The 23,247-nt window shown below is 44.5% G+C and overlaps 1 protein-coding gene across 3 annotated transcripts in view; it reads left to right on the plus strand.

Annotated features, from left to right (window-relative positions):
* The window catches only part of LHFPL3 (LHFPL tetraspan subfamily member 3), a 468,184-nt gene extending 461,766 nt beyond the window's left edge, over window positions 1-6,418 (plus strand). For all 3 annotated transcript variants that reach the window (XM_090041987.1, XM_090041988.1, XM_090041986.1), the window contains one exon: window positions 3,922-6,418. Coding sequence is in view for 1 of the 3 variants with exons in the window: in XM_090041986.1 (XP_089898112.1) it covers window positions 3,922-3,950 (29 nt within the window). In the remaining 2 variants the exon portion in view is untranslated. The remainder of the gene's footprint in view (window positions 1-3,921) is intronic.
* Window positions 6,419-23,247: the final 16,829 nt, after the last annotated feature.

The raw sequence follows: 23,247 nt of genomic DNA on the forward strand, positions 1-23,247 counted from the left end.
GTCACCTTCTGAATTTTAGGTGCCTGAACCACACTGCATATCTATTTCAAATTGCAAACCTATGGAAACGGGACTATATATATTTTCCTTTCTTTCTACTGTGCACCAAATGCACTGCCAGCAGTCACTAAGTAGCAAAGAAATAGTATCACTCCCTAGGGCAATGGGGTATGTTTAGGCTATGGTGAGACTAGAAGGAACTTACTATGCAAAAAACACCTGACGGGTATAGAGCTATGGCTGTTGTATAGGCAATCTATTCAGACCTTGGAAGATGAATATTCTTGCCTTGCTCTGTATATATATGCTAGTATCTGACTGTCCTTGGTATGTATAGTTATACTTTGGCAAAAAGCAACCTGGAAATGCTGCTGCTATATGGCTCCCCAAAAAGGAATATGGATGAACTCTGGGAACCTGCAAAAACACTGAAACGCTGTAAACCCCTTAAGCAATGATTACATTCTAGCTCTGTTACCAAGAGCAGACAAATGCCCTAATTGCAGGGGTCAGGTATGAACAGTAATCATATTGTCAGCATGTCTGCATGACAGGAAGCCTTTTGCAATCTTTAAATAGAATGAGTATTTAACAGCATAACATTTGGGCAATTTGGACAATATGGCCTCCAGAAAGACTGCTTTCATTAACTGTGATCCAAGTGACAGCTCTTAAAAAGGATTTGTAGGTATCTCCTATGAAAAGAAACTTCAAGAAGTCAAAAGCATATGATGTGTTACAAGGCCAAATCAGGCTGAATGAGGTTTAGTGAAGTGAACAACTTATTTATGCAGGTCCTTTGCACAGCATTAACTAGGAGTCTGTGGCATTTATTACATTTCCATAGTCATCTGCATAACACCTGGGTGTAAAATTTGGCAAAAAACACTAATAAAGCACTTGATATGGTACAAACTTCCTGCTGAATGTCAAATGCTCCTGGAAATACAATACAATACTGTCAGGCCATTGCACAGCAAAAGTACAATAAATTGTGATTGAAAATACCTAAAGAAAATACTTTGTTAATCCTATCAGCCTTAAAGTTTTCCTGGCATGTACAGTTGATGTTCCTTGTTAGAATTGCGTTATCATCAGATAATTTCTCCATAAAGCCATCTATCTACATTTATTAGCACATATTTCTTCTCAGCACCTTCTTAGAACTACCAGTACCAGGTTTCGGAGCACATGATGACTGGTCTGAACAAAGCAATGAAGTAAAACTTTGGGATTTATTCCTGACTCTACTGACTCACTGTTTTTGGAAAAGTGACTTAGTGCTCCATTTATGTGATAGAAATTATTATAACACTATGCTGATTAAAAGAGTACTTCACTAGAAGTCCAAACTGATCATTTCCTTCTCCATCTGCTTTTTTGTAATAAAACTTACCTATTATTATAAAACACTGTGATTCTTGGCACTCAGGCTATTCTTAATAAATTATTTTAATCAGACCCGTGTGTATTTCTTTTCCACTGCTTGGCCTTCATTATTGGTATATATTTTGCAGGTACAAAAGCAAATTCAGAGAAATTTAGCTGATATTTTTCCTTTACAAATGCAAATTATCAGCCCTCTTATATACTAACTTCATTAAAATGTTGTTCCCACAGAGAATACTAAACTATATATCAGTTTTCTGACAAAGACAAAATACCCCTATTCATCTTCTGCTGTGCACTCCTTAAGATCAGCTTATTCTTCTTGGGCCATTTGTCTTCTGGTTTCTGTTCCAACAATATCCGTTACAAGAGCCTCCTTAGGAAAATGCATCTCATCTTAATGTACATGCTAAGCATAATTACTGACTGAGTATAATTCCTGTCTGGAACTGGTTGAGAATTTTCTGCTGATATAGTTTTTGGTTGGAAAAGGCCCATTTGTCCAAAACTAGGTATTTTGGAGAACCATTGGGTTGTGCTTTGATAAATCGCCAGTGGCAGGATTCCACCAGAATCTGGTGAGCTGCGAGGAAACCTGGACTTCCAGAGGCTCCAGGTACGGGCACTCCTCCATGCAGACTCCCTCAGACCTGAGGACCTCAAGGCTTTCAAGCTGGCTGTCACAGAACCAGGAGCTTTGAAAACCTTAGCAGGCTTGGTTCTAGCGAGGGCTCTCAGGGTCTAGGCTCCCAGCTCCACAAACGGAAATCTGGGAAAGCTCCAGGAGTCCTAACTTGAGAAGGGATTTTCAGGGTGTCTGGGCTTGCTGCTGGGTTGGAGCAGCCCAGGGGTTTCCTAGGCAGGGAGTGGGGAAGGCTGAGAAGTTCCCCCACTTCCCCAGAATGGGGAAGCCAGCTGCTCCATTTCAGCTAGACAAATCAAATGGAAACATTTTTCCTAAAGGATAATTTTGCAGAATTTCTAGTTTCAAAAATTCCGTTTTTCATCCATTTCAGAAACAGCACTTTTTCGACATGGTAGAGTTTCCCCGCAGTAATAAGGTAGAGCTCCAGCCACCCCTCCCTGAAATCCTACTCCATTTGGCTATGGCAGGGGAGAAGTGGTAAAAGGAGCTTTCTTCTCCCCTCTCCTCATTCCCCTCCTCTCCCTCAGTCCTCAGGACACTCCTGTCTTGGGTCTGGTTTCCAGCAGCCCTAAGAGGCTTTTCAAACAGCTCAGAATAATTGGACAGCACTGCTGCCCTGGGAGGCCTCCAGGATCCCAGGTAAAGCTGCTGGGTCCAACACAGGTGCTGGCTCCAGCCTCACCCACCCCACCAGGGACAATTTGACATGCACTACGGTTCACTTGCAGGGGTGTGCCCAGGGCACAAAGCAGTGGCACAAATGTGTGCTGTTGCTTTTTGTACCCCTGGAAACACATGCCTCTGCATGTGGGGACACACTCATTGGTTTTACAGTCCTTCAAACTAGTAGAGCTAATATAAAGGGGCTATAGTGCACCAATGAATCAGCCCCATTGACTGTTTCGCAGCTGCCTGCATGTGCTGTTGAGTACAGAGCCCTTTCAGTCAGACAGCATTCATTTCCTGAGTAGTTTTTAATTAGGCAAAACTCCAGCAAGATATTTCCAGTTTAAGAGCTTCAAAGTTTAGCCCAAGCAATCCGGTCACCAGGGAGAATACAGCTAGTCAGAGATCCATCAAGCTCCTCTGGTCCAAAAACTTTAAAACCTGGTGCCAAATGCTGACCTACCCCACAGGTATCCACATTGCAGAAGTACAAGACAGGATTCCACAGGCCTGGAGGAGGATATCGCTGAGATGACAGTGCCCTGAAAGCATGAGAGCATGCTCGATGGGCCTTCAGAGCCTCCAGTCTATTCCCAATGTAAGGGCAATAGATGGTATAATGGAGAGGCGAGGGGCTTTTTCACAGTTTATAGTTGTGTTTGGCTTTTCATAGCTTGTAAGTGAAGTAACATTCATGATATGCTGGAAAGGGTGGTGTTGGAGGAAAACAGAAAAAAGTGCCTATCAGTAGGAGTCAAAAACACTTCCAGCATCTTTGGAGTCATTCCATTTGAACTCTGACAAACTAGGGTTTCTTCTTGCTTAGTTAGTTCTTGTGTATACAGGCAGTGGAAGGAGGTCATAAATACAAAAAAAGAGACATGCCTGAACATTTACTTGATTCCTCACATCAGTCAGACCTCTGCATCTCCCATGCTGCATCTTTATTTTCCTACTATTCAAATCTAAATTGAAACAGGTCTCATTGTTTTGACTTCCTCTGTCTATTGGTAGATAAAAACTGATTCTTCAACCTTCAAATCATGGTGATACCTGACGAACACTGATGACCAATGTCAGCTCTCATAATAAATGGAAACACAAATAAAATGCATTCAGAGTACTGATCAGGCGATTGGATTATGTCAAACACACATAGCAATGTCCTTTATGTTTGCTGGCAGTAAACTGACGTTTTTTCTTCTTTCTGTTTTGCACAGTCTTACTAAGCCAATCCTCACTAGAATGAGCACAAAACAAAATGAGTAACAGCTTTTGTACATCAACATTAAATGGAAGAAGCTTGGGAAGGAACCTCCAATGGAGAAGAATGTTGACAAGTGCAAAAACGTCTGATTGGTAAGAGCTGCCTTCTAAATGTAAATCAGCCAGACCTGGAAGTGATTTTCTGAAGAGAGATGCAATCATGGATTACACACCAGCTCATTAGAATCTGTCACTGAATCCAACATTCAGAAGACATGCATGAAAAGTCACATTTGGGAAATAAATTAAAAGGGATTTAGTCGTTGCTAGGTAAACATATGTAATATATATGCATTGAAAAGGTTTGTAAACTGTCATTTTTTTATTCAAATGAAAAGCAAAAAGCTTTAAAACCTTTCACAGTAGAGAAGCAGTTAACTTAAGGCTATTCCTGTTCTAGTAGCTGGGAAACTGATAGGATATCACTCTAAAATAAGCATTTATAAATAGACTCTCTGAATGTTTCCACCACCTAGAGGAAAAAGCACATCTTTTACTGCAGTATTGCTGCTTTTCATTTATCTCACTGTATAATAAGTTGGTTAAAATATAAAGCTTCTCAATTTTTACTGCATATGTGTTCTGTTTAATCTGTCTGTAACAAGTTTACAACTGAACAATTATTTCTGACATATATTATAGTTCTCTTAAGACATATATAGTATAAGATACATCTTTCTGAATATCACAAACATAATTTCCTAAGCAGCATAGAATTATTTATATTTAAAGTGGCAAAATAAAATCATCTATTTAAAAAAGGCTAAATTGACACCTTAACCATAGTAGTATACAGCTGCTGTAAAACACTATTCTATCTTTCTCCTGTTTTGTGCTATAGATTCTACAGCTTGTGTTATTTGGAAGGTCAGACTAGAATATAATGGCCTTAAGCCCTATAAATCTATTAATATGAATAGTAAAAAATATATACTTTACTAATAATTATGTAAAGTCTCTCTGAGTCAGATTCAGTGATGCTCCCTGGCTGCTCTGTGTAGCTGAGGCAGCTGGAGTACAGCCATGACTCTGGCTCTCCAATGTTGGTTTGTTCATGTGGTGTGAGAGGCATGTTCCCACAGAGGTGTTCTGATTTCAGTGCAACATTTCTTTGCTGTTCATATGGTTCCTACCCACTCAAACACATTTTGGAAAGCAATTAAATGATAAGACCAGTCTGAGGCATGGAAAATATTCAGATGTTTCTTTGAGACAGGAGTAGGTTAGTAGTCCGCTGCCTTTATGCTTAATCATAGAGTACTAGTATCTGCAGATTTTTGAACTTCATTACTATACTTGGTGGCTAAAATAATGATTGCTTATTGCTTCAGACCTCACATAAACTACTGTAAGAAATACAAAGATAAAATAATACTTTAAACTTCTGATTATGAGGCACAAACTCTGGACTTTAAGTGCATCAATCAATGTTGGGTTGGAGGTGGAAGCTATGATTACATTGCCAATAAATAAATACAGGTTATTAAATAAGAATTTTAATTATCTGTCAGGATATCAATATGGTTTTGATCAGCATAGTAATTGAACACCTAACATATATGTTGCCAAATAAATAAATAAGATAAATTTAGGAGAGATTTTCAAATACACTCAGCCTTAGCCTACGTCTTCACTTACGGTAGCAAATAAGAGTTTCCACTGATTTCTGTGAGAGTTGAGTCAGTCCAACGCTGAGGACTTTTGAAAATCCCACTGAAACCTGTCATCCAAGCATAAATATATTCCTAGTGTCTGCCACGGAGGTAAAGTTAAGGGGTATCATAAAAATGATTTACATGTGAGGAGACAGAAGCTCATTATGGTCCCAATTCAGCAAGGTACTTAAACATGTGAGTAATGCCACTGACGTCAGTGGGACTAGTCACATTCTGCAAGGTTGGGCACATGCTTAAGTACCCTGCTGAATGGGGTTTTAATGCAGTTTGTCTTCATCTACTGGTGTTGTTACATCACAGACATACTTTAAGCTCAAAAGTTTGTAAAAGAGGTTTGTTATATGAATGTGTTATCGTATCATTGCCGTCCTTTGCTCCATTGGTTAAATTGTGTTCCAGACAACTGCAGTCAAGATATTTTGCCGTAATAGAAACTACAGTAATGGGGTTTCTCTCTGCCATGTGTTTTTGTTACTGCCTATTGAGTTTGTATCATAGCAACTGTGTAGTCAAAAGGCCCTTTCTAGACATATACAGATGTTGCCAAAAAGTGCGATCACCAGACCAAGTGGCCCTCTGAGGATATTTCAGTTACAATGTACCATTTGTACATAAATAGAGCGAAGACTTACAAGGGTGTACATCACTAAATGTTAATTAAGTATAAGTAGTATGTTTTTATCTTTTTAAATGTGAGCACGTTCCCATTCCATTCCATTGTAACTTGTCAAAACTGTGCGTAATTTTTTTTAAGGTCAACAAACTGTAAAGAAAATTGTTGGAATACCTGATTTTCTGTAAAAAAAAAAAACAACAATAACAATAATTTTTGTTACTTTAAGGTATGCTTGGTATTAAAGTACCTAATAAAGTTCAACAATGAAGTTTTGTAGCATACTAAAATAAAGTGTGCTAGTGCTTTTATCCAGTTCATCTGTGGGAATGGCTGCTGTTCTTGGAAATGCCTTTCCTCTTTCTAGACGTTAACTGTCTTCATTTCTATAAGGTGACAGACAGGCCCCACTACGCAGGTAGAGCTCCAGTGAATCAGTGGTCTCTGCATGGGTGCAGAGGTTTGTCCACATACAGTGTATTTACAAGATCAGAGACCTGGTTGTTAAATGATCTTTATTCTCTTACTGTAAATGTGGTTTTATACAGTACAAAATAATATGGTACACCATCTCTTTACATAGTAAGAATGAGGTTTTCAAAGCCAACAAGGGGATTAGTAGGCTACATTCCCATTAATTTTAATAGGTATTGGATGTCAGTTACTCCTACGCAGGTTTGAAAATACCAGCTTAAGTATTTTTATAGTACAGAATAAAACTGAGGAATTTTTTTTCTCCAGTTTCAGTCTATCCTTGCACAGACCTCATACAGTCAGCTACAGTTGCAGCAGATGCAAATCACTGCAGAATTTGGCCCGAAGGAAAAACGTGAGCTTTGTTGCCAAGTGTGCACTTACTGCTGTGTCGGTCTCTGTACTGCAGTCCCCACATTACCTCACTCAGGACTATAAACTAGGCTGAGTTTGATCTTGAATTGTTCACGACAGTGGCTCAGCTTCTGAGCACCTGCAACACAGTGGCAGGGGCACAATAGCAGGCCCCATTTAATTTCAATTGAATTAGGTGGAACTATTAACCACTAAGCTCAGAGGTACTCCACCCATTTCTCATTCTGGTAGGTCTTCGTTTACAGATTTTAGGGGAGTGAAAAATAGACTTCATAATAAAAATGAGTGTGAACAGAGGGTCCATTGCCACTCTAAAATCTAGACTTTCTGGGGACAGTTCCAACTAGATTACAGCCAGATCAGTCAACATTTGTGCATAAAGAGTCTCACAATCTCCTTCACTTATTTTGAAAGTCACATTAGTTTCAGTTTGAAACATTCTCCAGCTATTTGGCCTGAAACAATAACTGTCCAATTAAAAAAGGAAGAGCAGGATGAGGGATGACCTGTTCATACAATTAAGAAGCAGCTTCATGTTGAGTGGTTTCTGAGTTAGCCCATGGAGAGAAACACAGAGCAATTCCTCTGTGCACCAAAATCTATGGTGTTTCAAACACTTTTTTCTTTCTTAAACAGTTTGCACAGGAAAAGACAGTTTTACTCAGGGCTGCCCAATTTATCTGGTCACATGAGCTGGCTCTGGACTGCAAAGGATCTCCTGGGCTGGACAACGCACCTCCAGCAGCAGGGTGGTGGCTTGGTGCAGCTGCGAGTGGCGGTGGAGGTGCCGCTCCAGAACCCCTCAGTCCATCATCACTCTCGCTCCCACTGTTCCCCTGCTGCTGATTTGAATTGCCAGTAGCATCTGAACAGTCCCAAATTTGGCAGCAGGCAAGGGGTTGAAGGGGCAAATGGAAGCAGCATTCACCCTCTAGGAGGGGCAGATTCAGGACTTCCCAAAGTGGGGGTGGAATCAGCACCTGGCACTGCAGGAGTGGCTGTACCCTCCTGCTCAGTCTCCTCCTCCTCACAACCATATGGGTGTTGCAGGAGCCTCCTAGGACTTTAAGTCTGTAAATCAGATGCAAATCCCCATTTTCTTCCCCTTGCTGCTCAGAGCACCCTCCCCTCCCCCCTCCTCTTCTGCCCCTCTCCTACCTGTCACTGCTGCTTTTCTCACTGTCTTGGTGGGAAGCTCTATATAGGTACTTCTGCCTGCCACAGTCAGGATAAGCAAGGGTTGGGCTCAGCTGGGAATGGAGACTAGACAGCAGCAACAGGCAATGTGCAGGAGGGTTCCCTCTCGTCACACCTGCTTCCAGGGAACCAAGTAAGGAGAAGGGAAATTACTCTCTCAGCATGCTTTTGCTGCTGTCCCTGACCACAGTAGAGCTCAGGACCCATGCAACCCTTCTTCTGTTCCCGGAGCAGTGGGGAACGCAGCCATGGCAAATGGAGGAGGAGCAGAAGGGGGTGGGATGGTTGTGTCTCTGCCCACCAAGGAAAAGGAAGTGGGGGTTTTCACCTGCTTTATGGACTTAACAAAGTCCCCAGTGGCTCCTGTGGTGTCCAGTCCAAAAAAGGGTGCAGCAATGCCACATCCCCACCCTCTGGATCTACTCCTGCCCCCTAGGTTCCAGAGCTGCATCAATGCACAGACCTGGCAGCCACTCCAACAAGACCTGTGAGCCACATTTTAACCCCTCACAGATCCCATACAGCATGCCGGTTGAACAGCCCAGGTTTTTACCCATTATGTTATCTGAGAAAAACCTGTGTAGGTTGCCTGGGAAGATGTACCTGCCATTCCAGGTACTGTAAGCTGCTTTGCTTCCACAAGCTAAGCCTGTTGGATCTGATTCATGCTTTGATGTGAGACCTTCATGGAAATTCTGGAGTGCTACAGAAAGCAGCATTTTGGTTTGTAACTGATGCTCTTCCTTAAAAGCATCATTGAACAAATGTTTCAGCAGAGCATTAGGTCACTATTATGTTGCTGGAAAGCCAAGGTCCTAACCACTTGGAAAGATGACATACATCATAACATTTTTAATGACCCATGTATATCTATTAAATTACAACTTCATAACAACTGCACCCTGCCTTCCTAAATTCCCCTTGCACTTTAAAATGGATAGTGAATTCTTCTTCACTTCTTTTCCTAGGTGGTTTTATAATGTTGCCATGCACAGTTACATAGCTGCTCCATTTTATCCAAGCAGTAGGTGAAGTGTTCCCCAATACAGTAGAGGAATATTTTCAGAGGCCTAAATGACAGTGAGGCACCTAACCCATATTGACTGCCAACAGGTGCTAAATGCCTCACTGCTATTTATGCCACTGGAAATCTGCCCCTGTTATGGTTGATCCTGCAAAACTTCAAGGGGGCAGGATCAGCCTTGTAATCTGTGCAAATTATTACAACTGAAAAACAGTATTGAATAAAAGATTTAAAAACCTGACTCTCCTTTTACTAATAGAAACTGGTTTTATTCTAGTATAACTGCACTGATGTTACTTCTGCTTTTCACAGGTGTAAAGTAAGCCAAAATCAGACCCTTATTATTTATGATGAATCAAACCATAAAGCAAAAATTAACAAAAACCCTTTCATGTGGACTATATTATTTCATTCAAACAATGTATTGTTTGACATGATCATCAACTACTTTGAAATATATTTCCATCACGTGCATTTTCCATTTCAGCAACTGAAGATGAGTTAGAAGGATCTGAATTTCATTAACAGGTATAATTTGTTTGCTAAAATAAGGCCTCCCAAATATAAAGTATAGGGGAGATATGTTAAAACTTTGTTCTTCTACCAAAACATACAGAAGATAAAGGAAATCAAGACCTGGATTCAAGACAGCTGGATTCAATTCCCAGTTCCAAACCACACACTGTTTTCCACCATAAACCACACAGAGCAAAATTTTCATACTTGGATTCCTAAAACTGGCTCCCTGACACTCTTGGATATGAAAGTAATGAGTCTGTATTGGCCCAATCCAATTAATATTGAGTTAGGTGCGTGACTGAGCACATCCAAATTTGAAGAGTCTGGTCCTGATCTCTCTTTGCTTCATTATCCCTATAGGTGAAGAAAATTGCAGAATAAAAAGGCACATCACACAAGATGTTACAAGGCTAAATGAATGTCTGTATGCTGAGATTTTTCAAAGGCAACTGCTACAGAATGCAAAGTAGTAATAAAATGACATCATAGTTTAAATAAACTAAGGTGTTTGAGTTGCCATGAAAGCTGATTTTAGAAAAGCTATGTGACTATATTCCAAGGTAAATCTCTTCAGAAAAAGGACCATTTGATTCAGTTCAACTGAATGTCCTGCCACGTATCAGACAGAGTGCATTTGTAAGATAACAAATGAAGCCTTCCAAAAAAATTTCCCAATCTCATAGGGCTGGGTTTTAATTTTGTCTGTTGTGATACAGCATGAAAATTCCTCATTTGGAGTATTTAATTCTATTTTTGATTAAACATGGTTACACTGTAATCTAGAAAAGTAAAAAATTATTCAGGCATAAGATAATGTAGACGTGCTTAAAGCAATGAAAGTGTCTTTATGGAACTTAACATTGTAGTTAACTGTCATGTTTGTGTAAAATTTTGCTGCCATCTAATGGCAGATCTTTTTACAAGTTTTGTCACTCCAAAATGGTTTACAAGTGTATTTTTTTCTCTATCTGTATTTATAAAAAGGCCAGATGAATAAAAACTGTACATATATACAATTATGTCCCTCTCAGAATTAGAGAAACTCATGGACTAAAATATATTAACTTGTACTGACTGTTTAAGATGGGGAAAAATTTTAATTTTATTTTTCTTTGAATTTCTGAAGTCAGAGGAGGCCAAGCACTAGCCTGATATGTGTGGATGAGAGCCTTGTCAAATTTGCCATTAAATAGCACAGCCCATGTACTCAGCAGCAGCTTCCCAGAAGCAGTTTTCTGCACTTCCTGGCCAGCACAAATCTGAATTTTTCCCCATCTAGACCCATAGTCTTCCTCCACTTATTTTCCAATTGAAAGACCAGCCCATTGGCCAGACTTACAAGTTCACACACTTTTCAGATTCTCAGGTATGCAAGCTGATGCTGCAGTGGTGTCTGGCCCGTCTTCCATTTTCACTGTGGATCTTGTCATCCTATCAGTCTGTAGAAATGCCTTCAAGGACATTCAAGGATAGTCTTACTTCTTCTATCTCCCCCTTTTAGTAAGATGTGTTAATTCTCACTGTTTCTTCTATACCCATTCATTCATTTGGCAGGCGTTCCAGTTTACTGCGTATGCAGGTTGACTCCAGCAATCATTTCCCCTGCCTGAATGGTCAGAGGAGCCATTGATCAGTAACTGGGAGGAGGGGAAGTTGAAGGTGTATATCAATCACCTGGGCCATGGGGGAGGACACTGTATCATTTTTAAAAGCCAGTTTCAGGGAGAATCTACTCTCTTGGTGCTCAGCCATGAAGGAGCAAAGACTACCCACCCAAAGAGACCCAACACATCTGGAAACCTAATGTCTCCACAAAGCATAAGAAAATGAGTCTAATTGGCTCTAGAGAACCAATGCTACAGTGACCAACTATCTCAGATTTTTAGGAACAAGTCGGAAGTTTGGGATTGTGTCCCTTTGCCCCGAGGCCTTCTTGAAACAGGTCTTTTGCCCCAGATTCAAAAAGTTGTTCCCAGATCAACACCAAGAAATGTCATCGGGCATCTTCTGAGGGGACACAGTGCAATACCGCCTGGCACCACAGGAATACAGACGTACTGTTTCCAGGTCAGGAAGTGGTCCTGGGTTACCTCCTGAACTAGAAGCAATAAAACTGTGTTCACACTATAGGGTACCCAAGTCAGTTAACTTTGCCTCTCATCACTGCTGCCTCCCATCACTGCAGCAATATGGATTAATCCTGCTGAAAAACAGAACTAATTAGGCTGGGCATAATGCCACCTGAACCTGGCTATGCTGCTTCCAGCTTGCAAGGTAACCTCAGGAGGGAGCAGCTAGCTAAAACCAAATGATTGTACCAGGTAATGACCACAGCTGGTCCAGATCTGCTTTGCAGGAACAGTAGTGGTTAATGTAGCTACTGCAGCAAATTGCCCAGACACTGAAGGTGTGAGTCAGCATATTCCAACCATCTGGAGCCTGGGAGAGAGATGCCTGTGGCTCCCGCAGGAGCAGCACCAAGCACAGATCCAGTGGACCCTTGGCATGGATACAAAAATGGCTCTGCTCCAATGTCCCAGGGGGAGCACCTGATTCTGGGAAGGATGGCAAAACCAGTCAACCCTGTCCTGTATAGGAGTGTTCTATAATCCTCATCAAGGATCTGAAGGGGTATTCGCAGGTACAAGACTCTAGGGCCTCACAGAACAGTGGTGGTTTATTACTATTATCAGTCAGACTCTGAATCAGTTGCTCACATGCTGCTGTTCATATGTTTCTACTTCCTACTTTACAGAATGAAATCTTTTGAGAACCAAGCACAGACAGTTAGAGTGCTGGTCAGAAAGCATTTCCATGACAGGAGCTGTCATGCTATCAAGTGCTGCACAGAATGAGAAAGACTGAGAATCACTACTTTTCATAAACATAAACTTTTGCACAAATACTATATTTTCTAGCATATAAAATGCCCCTGAATATGACCTACACCCTATTTTTGGAAGGCCCCAAAAAGGAATGAAGATGCTACCTTGGAGTACAAGTATGTACCTGAAGTCTGGGGTCTCTGGGGCTGGGAGGCAGCACTCCAGAGCTGGGGGCCATGTGCCAGGGCTGAGATCTGGGGAGTGTGGCACCAGGGCCCAATCCAGCATGCCAGCACTGGGACTGCATACTTGGGCCCAATCTGCCGTGCTACATGGAGAGTCCAACCCCAAGCACTAGCTCTGGAGCCACACGGCCTGACCCACCATGTGGCTCAAAAGCCAGTGCTTAGGTTTGAATCTGGCATGCTGAGTCTGGGGCCATGTGCTGGGTCCATCCCAGTGCCCCAGCTGTGGATCAACTATGCACTGGCCTGATCCAGCACACAGTTTGGGAGGGGGGCTTCCATAGTTCCAGAAATTTAATGGGGAGGGAGGAGAGGGCAAAGCAGTGGCAGTGTTATTTGCCATGGCTCCCAGAGCTGCAGCAATTAATGCTGCTACCACTCAAACACTCCCACCCCCCATGACATTTCTGAACTGGTGGGGAGCCCTTTTCCTTGCATATATTGTGCATCTTCATTCTCCCCCATCTGCTTTAGGGATATATAGTGTAAGTTATATGCAAAAAAGTATCTTAACTTTCTATTAAGACAATGCTTTATTAGCTGAACATCCCCTTGTGGTACAAATGTCTCACATCAGTAAGAACCAAAGGATTACTTTGCAATGAGCCAACACCTCTACTGCGTGTATGGAAAATATTGTACAATAGGCTGTTCCTTGCACATCAGTTATGCACATTCTCACCCAACTACGCAACGAGCAGGACAAAATTACCAGCTCGATGACATCACAGATGCTGTTGTAATGTAATGTATGTGGTCACACATTCTGGGATTCTTTTTCTTCACATCAGTCTTGCCCTCATAGTCCTGGAGAGACACAGAAAAAGGTAACACAAGTCATCCCCAAAGGCTGAAAAAACAAATGAAACGACCACAAAGCATAGTCATTTATTACTATTCCTACTTAGATCACGTGATTTTTAAGCCCATCTTATGATATTTGGGGGCCTCACTCACCACTTTTAAAGGCTGGGAGCTGGGGGTGCTGAATCACTGCAATCAGGCTAAAAAGCCAAGAAATTGCTACTGGTTTACTTTAATATGAGAAAAAATGTCCACCTAGGTGCTGTCCCAAGCCAAGCTAGCAAGCACATATGCAGAAGCAAACACAACCTTTGTGTGCTCCTGGCTTGCCTTACAGGCACCATTCCAAGAAGTGAGAGTCTCAAACAAGTTTTCCTACTTCTTCCTCAATCCTGTTCTCTTGTGCACTTCTTTCTATTGGATTATGATTACACAGAATTGATGACCCCCCTAGCTGGCATTTAATTGGCTGCCCTTCTTTCCACCTCCAAGACAGATGGTCAGTATAACAGAGGAATTATTTATAACAAAGCACTTTATTGAACATAACAGAAGACACAGGGAATAGTTCCAAAATGAATGACTCTTGTGGGCAGGTTGGTCCTGTTTGGTTTTGCAGTCCCAGTCACAGAGTAAACTGGAGCCCCTTTCCAGAAACTGACAAGCCAAATGAATTATTTCAATGTTGTGACAGTAAAAAAAGAAGTTCAGTTATACCCCAGGGCTCCAGATCCTAGTCAGGACCAAACCAGGGGCCAGAATGATGCTGGACATCACAGAAGTGCTGCAGACATGTAATGACACCCCACCTACTCAGACATCATGGCCAGCCCGTCACTTCATACCGCTCTATAGCAATTTTCAGTAGGGAAACATGGGATGGAAACATGGGACTTAAACCCTTGAATGAAAGGAGCAACTGCAGGAGCTGCAGTTCTAGAAAGGTTTGTCTGCTCTGTGGGTTACAGTGACTCAATGTGATCCCTGGCCCGGGGGGCAGGACTACATCCAGGAATACAGGCAGGAATATAAACCAGTGCAACTGCAGTGCTCTATGTCTAGGGCCATAGCACTTCCAGAAGCTTTCAGAATGAGAGGGGCAACTTACCCTACTAAAAAAAAAACCCTCACTAAAAAGGGGCAAAGGGGAGATGGGACTGTGGCCCTGACCCTACTTCTTCTGTAGCCTGTGGGGAACAAATCCACTTGATCCCAATGGCTCCTGCTGCACATAAAGCAGCATTTTGCAAAGACTGCCCCTCCCTGAGCCACAGTTTTTATTGTGCTCCTGTTGGGTCAAGGCAGCCCTGCATCACTCTGTACTCAGAGCTGTGTTGTAAGAGTAATTTGCCAGTGTAGCATATGTAAAAAGCTACTGTAGAAAGCACAAGGAGGTCTGGAAGTGATGGTGCAATACAGCTATAAATCTTCACGTCACAGTGTATAAACACTCATCTGGGAGAAGATATTCAATTCTAGAGGACCATTTAATCTAGCAAACAAATGTTTAACAAGTTCCAGCACCTGGAAATTGAAGACAGACAAATCCAAATGAGAAACAGCAAAAAGTCTGTAATACTGAGAATCACCCACTCTTGGAAGACCTTTATCACGGCACGTGGTGGATGCTCTGTCCTCTGAAGATGTCCTTTTATACCTTTATTTCAATAGTTGTCAACCTCATAGTTTCATAGTTTCTAGGGTCAGAAGGGACCTGAGCAGAACATCTAGTCCGACCCCCTGCCATGGCAGGAAAGAGTACTGGGGTCAAACGACCCCAGCAAGGTGTTCATCCAGCCTCCTCTTAAACACCCCCAGGGTAGGGGCCAGCACCACTTCTCTTGGAAGTTGGTTCCAGATCCTAGCTGCCCTGACAGTGAAGTAGCGCCTCCTAATATCTAACCTAAACCTACCCTCTGCCAGCTTGTGACCGTTATTCCTGGTCACTCCTGGCAGTGCACGGGGGAACAGTGACTCCCCCAATGCCTGCTGATCCCCCCTGACTAGTTTATAACAGGCCACTAGATCCCCCCTCAGCCTTCTCTTTTGGAGGCTGAACAGGTTCAGGTCCTGTAGCCTCTCCTCATAGGGCCTGCCCTGCTGTCCCCTGATCATGCGAGTGGCCCTCCTCTGGACCCTCTCCATGCCGTCGACATCCCTCTTGAAGTGCAGTGCCCAGAACTGGATGCAGTACTCCAGCTGCGGCCTGACCAGTGCCGCATAGAGGGGGAGTATCACCTCCTTGGACCTGCTCGAGATGCATCTGTGGATGCATCCCAAGGTGCGGTTGGCCTTCCTGACTGCCTCCCCACACTGCCTCCCCATGTTCATCTTGGAGTCAATGATGACCCCCAGATCCCTTTCCGCCTCCGTGCTGACAAGAGGGGAGTTTCCTAACCTGTAGGTATGGTGCCGGTTGTTCCTCCCGAGGTGCATCACCTTGCACTTGTCTGTGTTGAAACCCATCCTATTCTTGTCCGCCCACCCTTGTAACCTGTCTAGGTCTGATTGTAGCTTGTTGCATCCTTCCAATGTGCCCACGTCCCCCCACATCTTAGTGTCATCAGCAAATTTGAACAGGGTGCTTTTTACCCCCTCATCCAAATCGCTGATGAAGATGTTGAACAGTGCGGGCCCGAGGACCGAGCCCTGCGGAACCCCACTGCCCACGTCCTTCCAGGTTGAGAAGGACCCATCCACTACCACCCTCTGAGTGCGGCCCACCAGCCAGTTGGCGACCCATTTGACTGTGTGGGTGTCTACACCACAGCCCCCCAGTTTCTTAATTAGAACAGGGTGAGAGACAGTGTCAAAAGCCTTCCGGAAGTCCAGGAAGATTATATCCACTGCTACCCCTGCATCTAATGATCTGGTTGACCTCATTGGACTCAAGGCACCCCTCACAGTACTTGAGCCCCCTCTATAACTTTTGTGAATTGAATGGCACATAATTTCAAAAACTAATTTATATACCTCCCTGCAAAATGTAGCAGGAACTGAACTAATGTAGCTGATGTTAACATAGAGTGTGATAGTAGTGAAATGTAACCATGTTAGTTTTGTCCTGCAAGCAACTTGAAAACTCCATTTTGTATCCTTCTGCTTGACATAAGTGAATGAACTCTGCATAGTCTTTATGTATGAGTGTGTGTAAAAGGGTGAATGGTGAGAGAATGGCATAGACACAGGAGAAAAGATTTAACTGTTTATGTAAGCAGCAAAGTGCCAAATGTAAGTTACCCATCAGTAAACTAAATAATGCATGGCTGAAGAATCCCTTTCAGGCCTAAGGAGATAATGAGGAGGAGGCATGCATCCTGCCAGACGGGCAGCAAGAAGACTCCAAGGCTGAGATACCGACTTTGACGACCAAACTGACCTTGGGCTGAGATAAGCTGAAGACGAATGAAGAACAAAAATAAAAACAGAAGCTGGGTATGGAAAACCCCCGAAGTGCTGAAACAAAGGATGCCAATCCCTATAAAAGAAGACTTCAAAAATGCCAAGTTGGGTGAGTCTCTCTCTCAACTGCTGTTTTGTCAGAGCACAGACGAGCTCCAAAGTGCTATCTATAGAAACTTTCTCTCTCTCAATAAGGCCAGGGGCTGGCCACCCAGTGCCATTATTGAGCAACTGCTGCTGGTAACTATAATGTCTGAATGGAATGGTTGTTTTGTGTTTGTCTGCGTGTGTTTGTGTCTGTCTATATGGGTGGTATATCCGAACGTCTAATGTCTAATTCATGTCATCACTAAACACGGTATTTTGCCATATCCCCCTTTATAAGGTCTCGCTCGTGATTTGACCAATTAGCAATTTAAAGTAACACAGGGAACCTGGGCAGTGGGTTGGGGGTCAGCCAAACAGGGACAACCCTGAGTCTGCATTTATCTGCTTATCTCCTCACACCTCAAGACACCCTTCAAAGGACCTGACAGCACCCCTGGATGCTGAAGCACCCTGGTTGAGAAACACTGCTCTATTGCAAGGTTTTGCCTTTGATGCAGAAATTACTGAGAAAACTCTGCAACTAGGAGGACAGCCTATATATGACCCTCCCTTAAAAGACTCTGAATGGTTCACAGAATGTTTAAATTCTAGCTTGATGCAAGTTGCTTTGTAAATGTAAGACCATTATCATTATTTAACAGCAAAACAAACTCCATGTTAAGTTGGTTTTATGTGAAAATAAACCCTGGTATAGCTGGTTCTTCAGGAGAGAAAAAAATGGGTGCAATTTAATGCCCATATTTCTTGTTGCACTGAGTTGTCAACGGAATATCTATTAATAAGATTACTCAAATTACTCCTTATTGTAAAATGTATAAAAACGACAGCATAATGTGAAAAATATGCACTACACCAATCACTGCCTAAGCTCAAGGGACCTGATTACGCATTCCCTGTACACCCTAAACTTTGATTTTATTGCTCTTTAGACTTCAAGGTATGGGGCCTTGGGATGTACAAAGAATGCAGATTTTGGGTCCCAGAGGGTGATATTTTTTTCTCAAGTTTTCATGTATAATACAAAAGAAAAAGAAAATTTTTAAAAAGTTGTATCAAAGCCAAGCTGCACCTCTTACTTCACAGAGCTGCCTGAAATTTCCTATGTACTATATATGCTGCATTGTCCTGGAAAGCAAATTTCAGAGCTGAAGTGACTGGTTTTTGTGATGAATTGCAAAGTATGATATTTGGGGATCTAATTACAAGTAACTAAAAGAGAAATAAAGGGATTTAAGCTGAATATCAGACTATCTTCCTGACAGTACAGGATCTCTCCAGTTAAGTGATAATAGTCCTAAAAGAGAGGCAGTTTTAGACCAAAAATGACAAAGATCGACTAGAAAATGCACAGGGAACAACCCTACAGGGAGCTGGACTCAATGAACTAAGCAGGCTGTCCAACTTCACTGATGGGTGCTGCATAACACATGAGTCATATACTTCAGTCGAACCCTCTCTCCTCCCCCAGAGTCCTCCCCGCCTTGTAGGCTATGCTGGAAGCACACACTCCACCCAATCCCCATTGGTGATACACAGACCCCCACTGTACAGGCTGCACCAACAGCCCAGAGACCACTGACCTTGCACGGGCAGCACACAAAGCCTCAGACCTTCCCCTGCCACACAGCCACATGAGAGGCAGCCACTGGGGCCGCAGGCCATATTTGAACTGCTCATGGCTGTGTGCCATAAGCTGCCAGTTGGACAGCCTTGCTCTAAGAAGCGCTTCATCCTTTCATTTACTTAAGTCAGTTTTGCAAGCTGGATTGAACTGGAGTTGATTATATCGTTTATTGTACACATCTATTTAAATAACACCAAAGCCCCAACCAAGGGTGTCCGGGAATGCCTGATTGCCAAAAAGGCGACATACAACCGGTGGAAAGGGGGTGCTATCTCCAAAGAGGAATATACCTTCTCTGCTTGGGCCTGTAGGGGGGCCTGTCAGGAAAGCTAAGACAGACATAGAGCTAGGACTAGCATCCAAAATCAAAGATAATAAAAAGTCCTTTTTCAAATATATAGGGAGGATGAAGAAAGCACTGGGAAATGTGGGACCCCTGCAAGATTCTCTGGGCAATCTGGTGGTTGCACCAGAGGAGAAAGCAGACTTCTTTAACCAATTCTTCACCTCCGTTTTCTTGTGCAGGGACTGGGACTTCCCCACCATGATGCAAGACGGACTTCAGGGGAACACGTCCAGACCTCAAGTTGGGGAAGACCGGGTTAGAGAGCTTCTGGAGGGGCTGGACATGTTCAAATTAGCACGTCCAGATGCTCTCCACCCCAGGGTGTTGAGGGAGCTAGCAGGGTTTATTGCAGGGCCTTTGGCATGGCTTTACAAGCACTCATGGTGCTTGGGCCAGGTGCCAGATGATTGGAAGATAGCCAACATGGTCCCCATCTTTAAAAAAAGGAGGAGGGAGGACCCGGGCAACTATAGGCCCATCAGTCTTACCTCAATCCTAGGGAAACTCTTTGAGAAGATCATCAAGGAGCACATCTGCGATGGGCCAGCTTCAGGGATGATGATCAAGGGCAACCAGCACAGTTTCATTAGGGGCAGGTCATGTCAGACCAATTGCCTTTTATGATCAGGTCACAAAAGCATTGCAGGTGTCACCGTGGATATAGTCTTTCTGGACTTCAGCAGGCCTTTGACACTGTCTCCCACACCATCCTCATTAAAAAACTAGGTGACTGTGGCATTGATGCCTACACAGTCAGATGGATTGCAGATTGGCTGAAGGGTCGTACTCAGAAGGTGGTGGTGGATGGGTCATATTCGACCTGGGGAGAAATAGGCCTTGGACCCGTGCTGTTCAATCTCTTTATCAGCGATTTGGATGATGGGGTGAAAAGCAACCTGTTTAAATTTGCTGATGATACCAAAATTGGGGTGAGGTGAGCATGCCAGTAGCGAGGGAAAGACTGCAGAAAGACCTGGATAGGTTGCAGGGGTGGACTACCTAAAATAGAATGCATTTCAATACTGACAAGCGCAGGGTGCTCCACTTGGGCAGTAGTAACCAGCAGCACACTTATAAGATGGGAAACTTCATTCTTGAGAGCACGGAGGCAGAAAGGGATCTTGGAGTCATTATTGACTCCAAGATGAATATGGGCCGACAATGCCAGGTCACGGTTGGCTGGGCTAACAGGACCTTGTCGTGCATCCACAGGTGCATCTCAAGCAGGGACAAGGAGGTGATCCTCCCCCTCTACGCAACACTGGTCAGGCCACACCTGGAGTACTGTGTCCAGTTCTGTGCACCCCACTTCAGGAGGGATGTGGACAGCACTGAGAGGGTCCAGAGGAGGGCTACCCACATGACCCAGAGACAACAGGGCAGACCCTGCAATGAGAGACTGCGGGACCTGAACCTGTTCAGCCTTCACAAGAGAAGGCTGAGGGGGGACCTGGTGACCGTCTATAAACTCACTAGGGGGGACCAGAAGGATTTGGGAGAGACCTTGTTTCCCCTAGCACCCCCTGGCATAACAAGTAATAACGGCCACAAGTTGTTGGAGAGTAGGTTTAGATTAGACATCCACAAGAACTACTTCACAGTCAGGGCAGCTAGGATCTGGAACCAGCTTCCAAGGGAAGTGGTGCTGGCTCCTACCCTGGGGGTGTTTAAGAAGAGGCTTGATGCCTACCTGGCTGGAGTCATCTGAGCCCAGTTTTTCTCCTGCCCAGGCAGGGGGTCGGACTTGAAGAACTACAAGGTCCCTTCCAACCCGACTTCTATGATTCTATGATTTGGACTCACCCATTCCTTGCACCACCATAGTAAATGATAGTCTCACCTCAAGAAGTTACAACCCAAAAGCAATTCCTGACTGTCACAGGAGCACTGAGGTGTCCTGTGCCTTAGATAAGTGGAAGGAGAGATGGCAATCAGCAGGGCAGTGCAGCTGCGGGTTGCTATGGCAGCCAGCCGGTCAGGTGACCGGAAGGGGGCAGGGCCGGGCCCTTTATAGCAGCTCAGGCCGGGGCCTAGCAGCAGTTCTCCTTTGGCAGCTGCAGGGGCTGCAGTTCTGTGGGAAAGCTGAGCAGCAGGGTCAATGATGGTGGTTTGGCTGGCTGCAATGATGCGAGGGGAGAGAGAGAGAGAGTCCGGACACCGGTATGACTGAGAGTCAGCACTGTGTGGACTTTGGATTACAAGCCGGTAGGCCTTGTGTTATGTTGTAGCTGGCTGGCTGACTGTTTGGTTTATTTATGGTTAGTACCGGAGGACCGGGTGAGGCTGTAGGGGCATGGGGAGGCCTCACAGGAGCGCCCCAGTGGCTTGGGGGCTCCTGGTGCCCAGTGGGGGGCACGGAGCGGGTGTCACAGTCGGCACAGCAGACGAGTGCCAGAGAGGTGCTCGGGGAGTGGGGGTTGTAGCCCCAGCGTGGGAAACGCGGCTTAGGCCCTAGAGGGGGCAACGGGCACGCGGACCACGGCTTAGGCCCCGGAAGGGGGCAGCAGGGCGTGTGAGGCATGGCTTAGGCCTCGGAAGGGGGCAGCGGGCGCGAGAGGCGCAACACAGGCCCTAGAGAGGGCAATGGGCGCGTGAGGCGCGGCATAGGCCCCGGAAGGGGGCGGCGGGCTGAGTGGTAGCCCAAGGGCGCAACAGGCTCAGGGGCACCGGTAACAGGGCGGCGGCTACGTGCCAGGCCCAGGGGCGCAGGTAACAACAGAAGTTCTGGAGAGAGGCGCTGGGGCGGGACATCCTCGGGGCGCCAAGAGTGTGGTAAGCCCAGGGGTGCCAGAGAGGGGCACCAGGGCGTGATAGGCCCAGGGGCGCCAGAGGGCAAGGGACCAAACAACGCCCAGAGAACAGCTGCGAGGCTTGGGGCGTGCTAAAGGGGAGGTAGAAGGCACGCATAGCCCTTAAGGCAGGGGTGCGCAGAGGCACCCCATATGGAGTAGGGGTAGGAACACACGTACCATTCACCAGGGGATAAAGGCAGCCTCCCATTTAAACTTATTATCATCAAAGACGTGGTGGGCGAGAAACAGAGGGTGCTGAGTCCACCTTAAGTGACGGTAGGGGGGCGCTAGGGAGTTCATGGCCGCTCCTAGGCCCCACTCCCTCACACTGACTTACATGGAGGATCAGAAAACCAGCCTCAGAAGTCTGCTCCCAGTCCTGGTCAGATGATTCAGGGCTTAATGGGCCTCCTTCCCCATCTCCCTGGCAAAGTGATCTCTTCAGATGAGGCTGCATGGGTTCTACTCATATTTGGGGTCAGAAACTATAGGAGCATCATTTGCTTAGCTTCAGAAGTTCACTTTGACTGTCAGCTTTCCCTATTCCCGCTTGTCACAAGCCTCAGCCACTCTACCCATTAGGGTTGAGATTATCAAATAAACCTGAGGAACTTAGGTACCTGCCTCCCATTTCGATTCAATGAATAAAATTCCTTTGAAACTCCCAGCCTAGAGGGAATGTGCAGATTTCAGCTGCACAAACCTGCACAGACAGAGCAACACTGCAATCTGCTGGCATGCTTCTGTTCAATAGCTGCAGAAGGACACAAATGTACAGAAGGAAACTACAACATAGGTATAGGGAGTCTTTTGCTCTTTAACATAAGAAAACACTGGGACACATGTCTGAACTCAGCTAAGGGGATTTGACATGGTAATTACCTGGCATGGCTGACATGTTCTTCAAGTTGGAGCAAGATATGGATCACATCATGCCAGGATAAGACTCATTATAAGCCACCTCTGATTTCATATTTAACATTTAAAATTAAATACAATCATTCAACTTCCCGGCTACAATGGGGGAAAGGATAAGTGTAGATAATGGGGAGAGATGGGGATTGAGGCAGGACAAGTGGGAACTGTTCGTTATAAAATAACATATTCCAAAGCCCTATCAGTGTCTTGCTATTCACCTGCTCGGTCCTGCCATCACTGAAGTCACTCCCTCTCTTTACATCACCTCTAAATTTGACCCCTAAGCCTCCACAACTTCAAAGAAGAGTTTGCAGCACATGTAGCACAAAGTCCTGAAA

Source organism: Crocodylus siamensis, chromosome 4 (assembly GCF_052110815.1).
Source record: "Crocodylus siamensis isolate JL-2025a chromosome 4, ASM5211081v1, whole genome shotgun sequence".
In the NCBI taxonomy this organism is placed as follows: domain Eukaryota; kingdom Metazoa; phylum Chordata; order Crocodylia; family Crocodylidae; genus Crocodylus; species Crocodylus siamensis.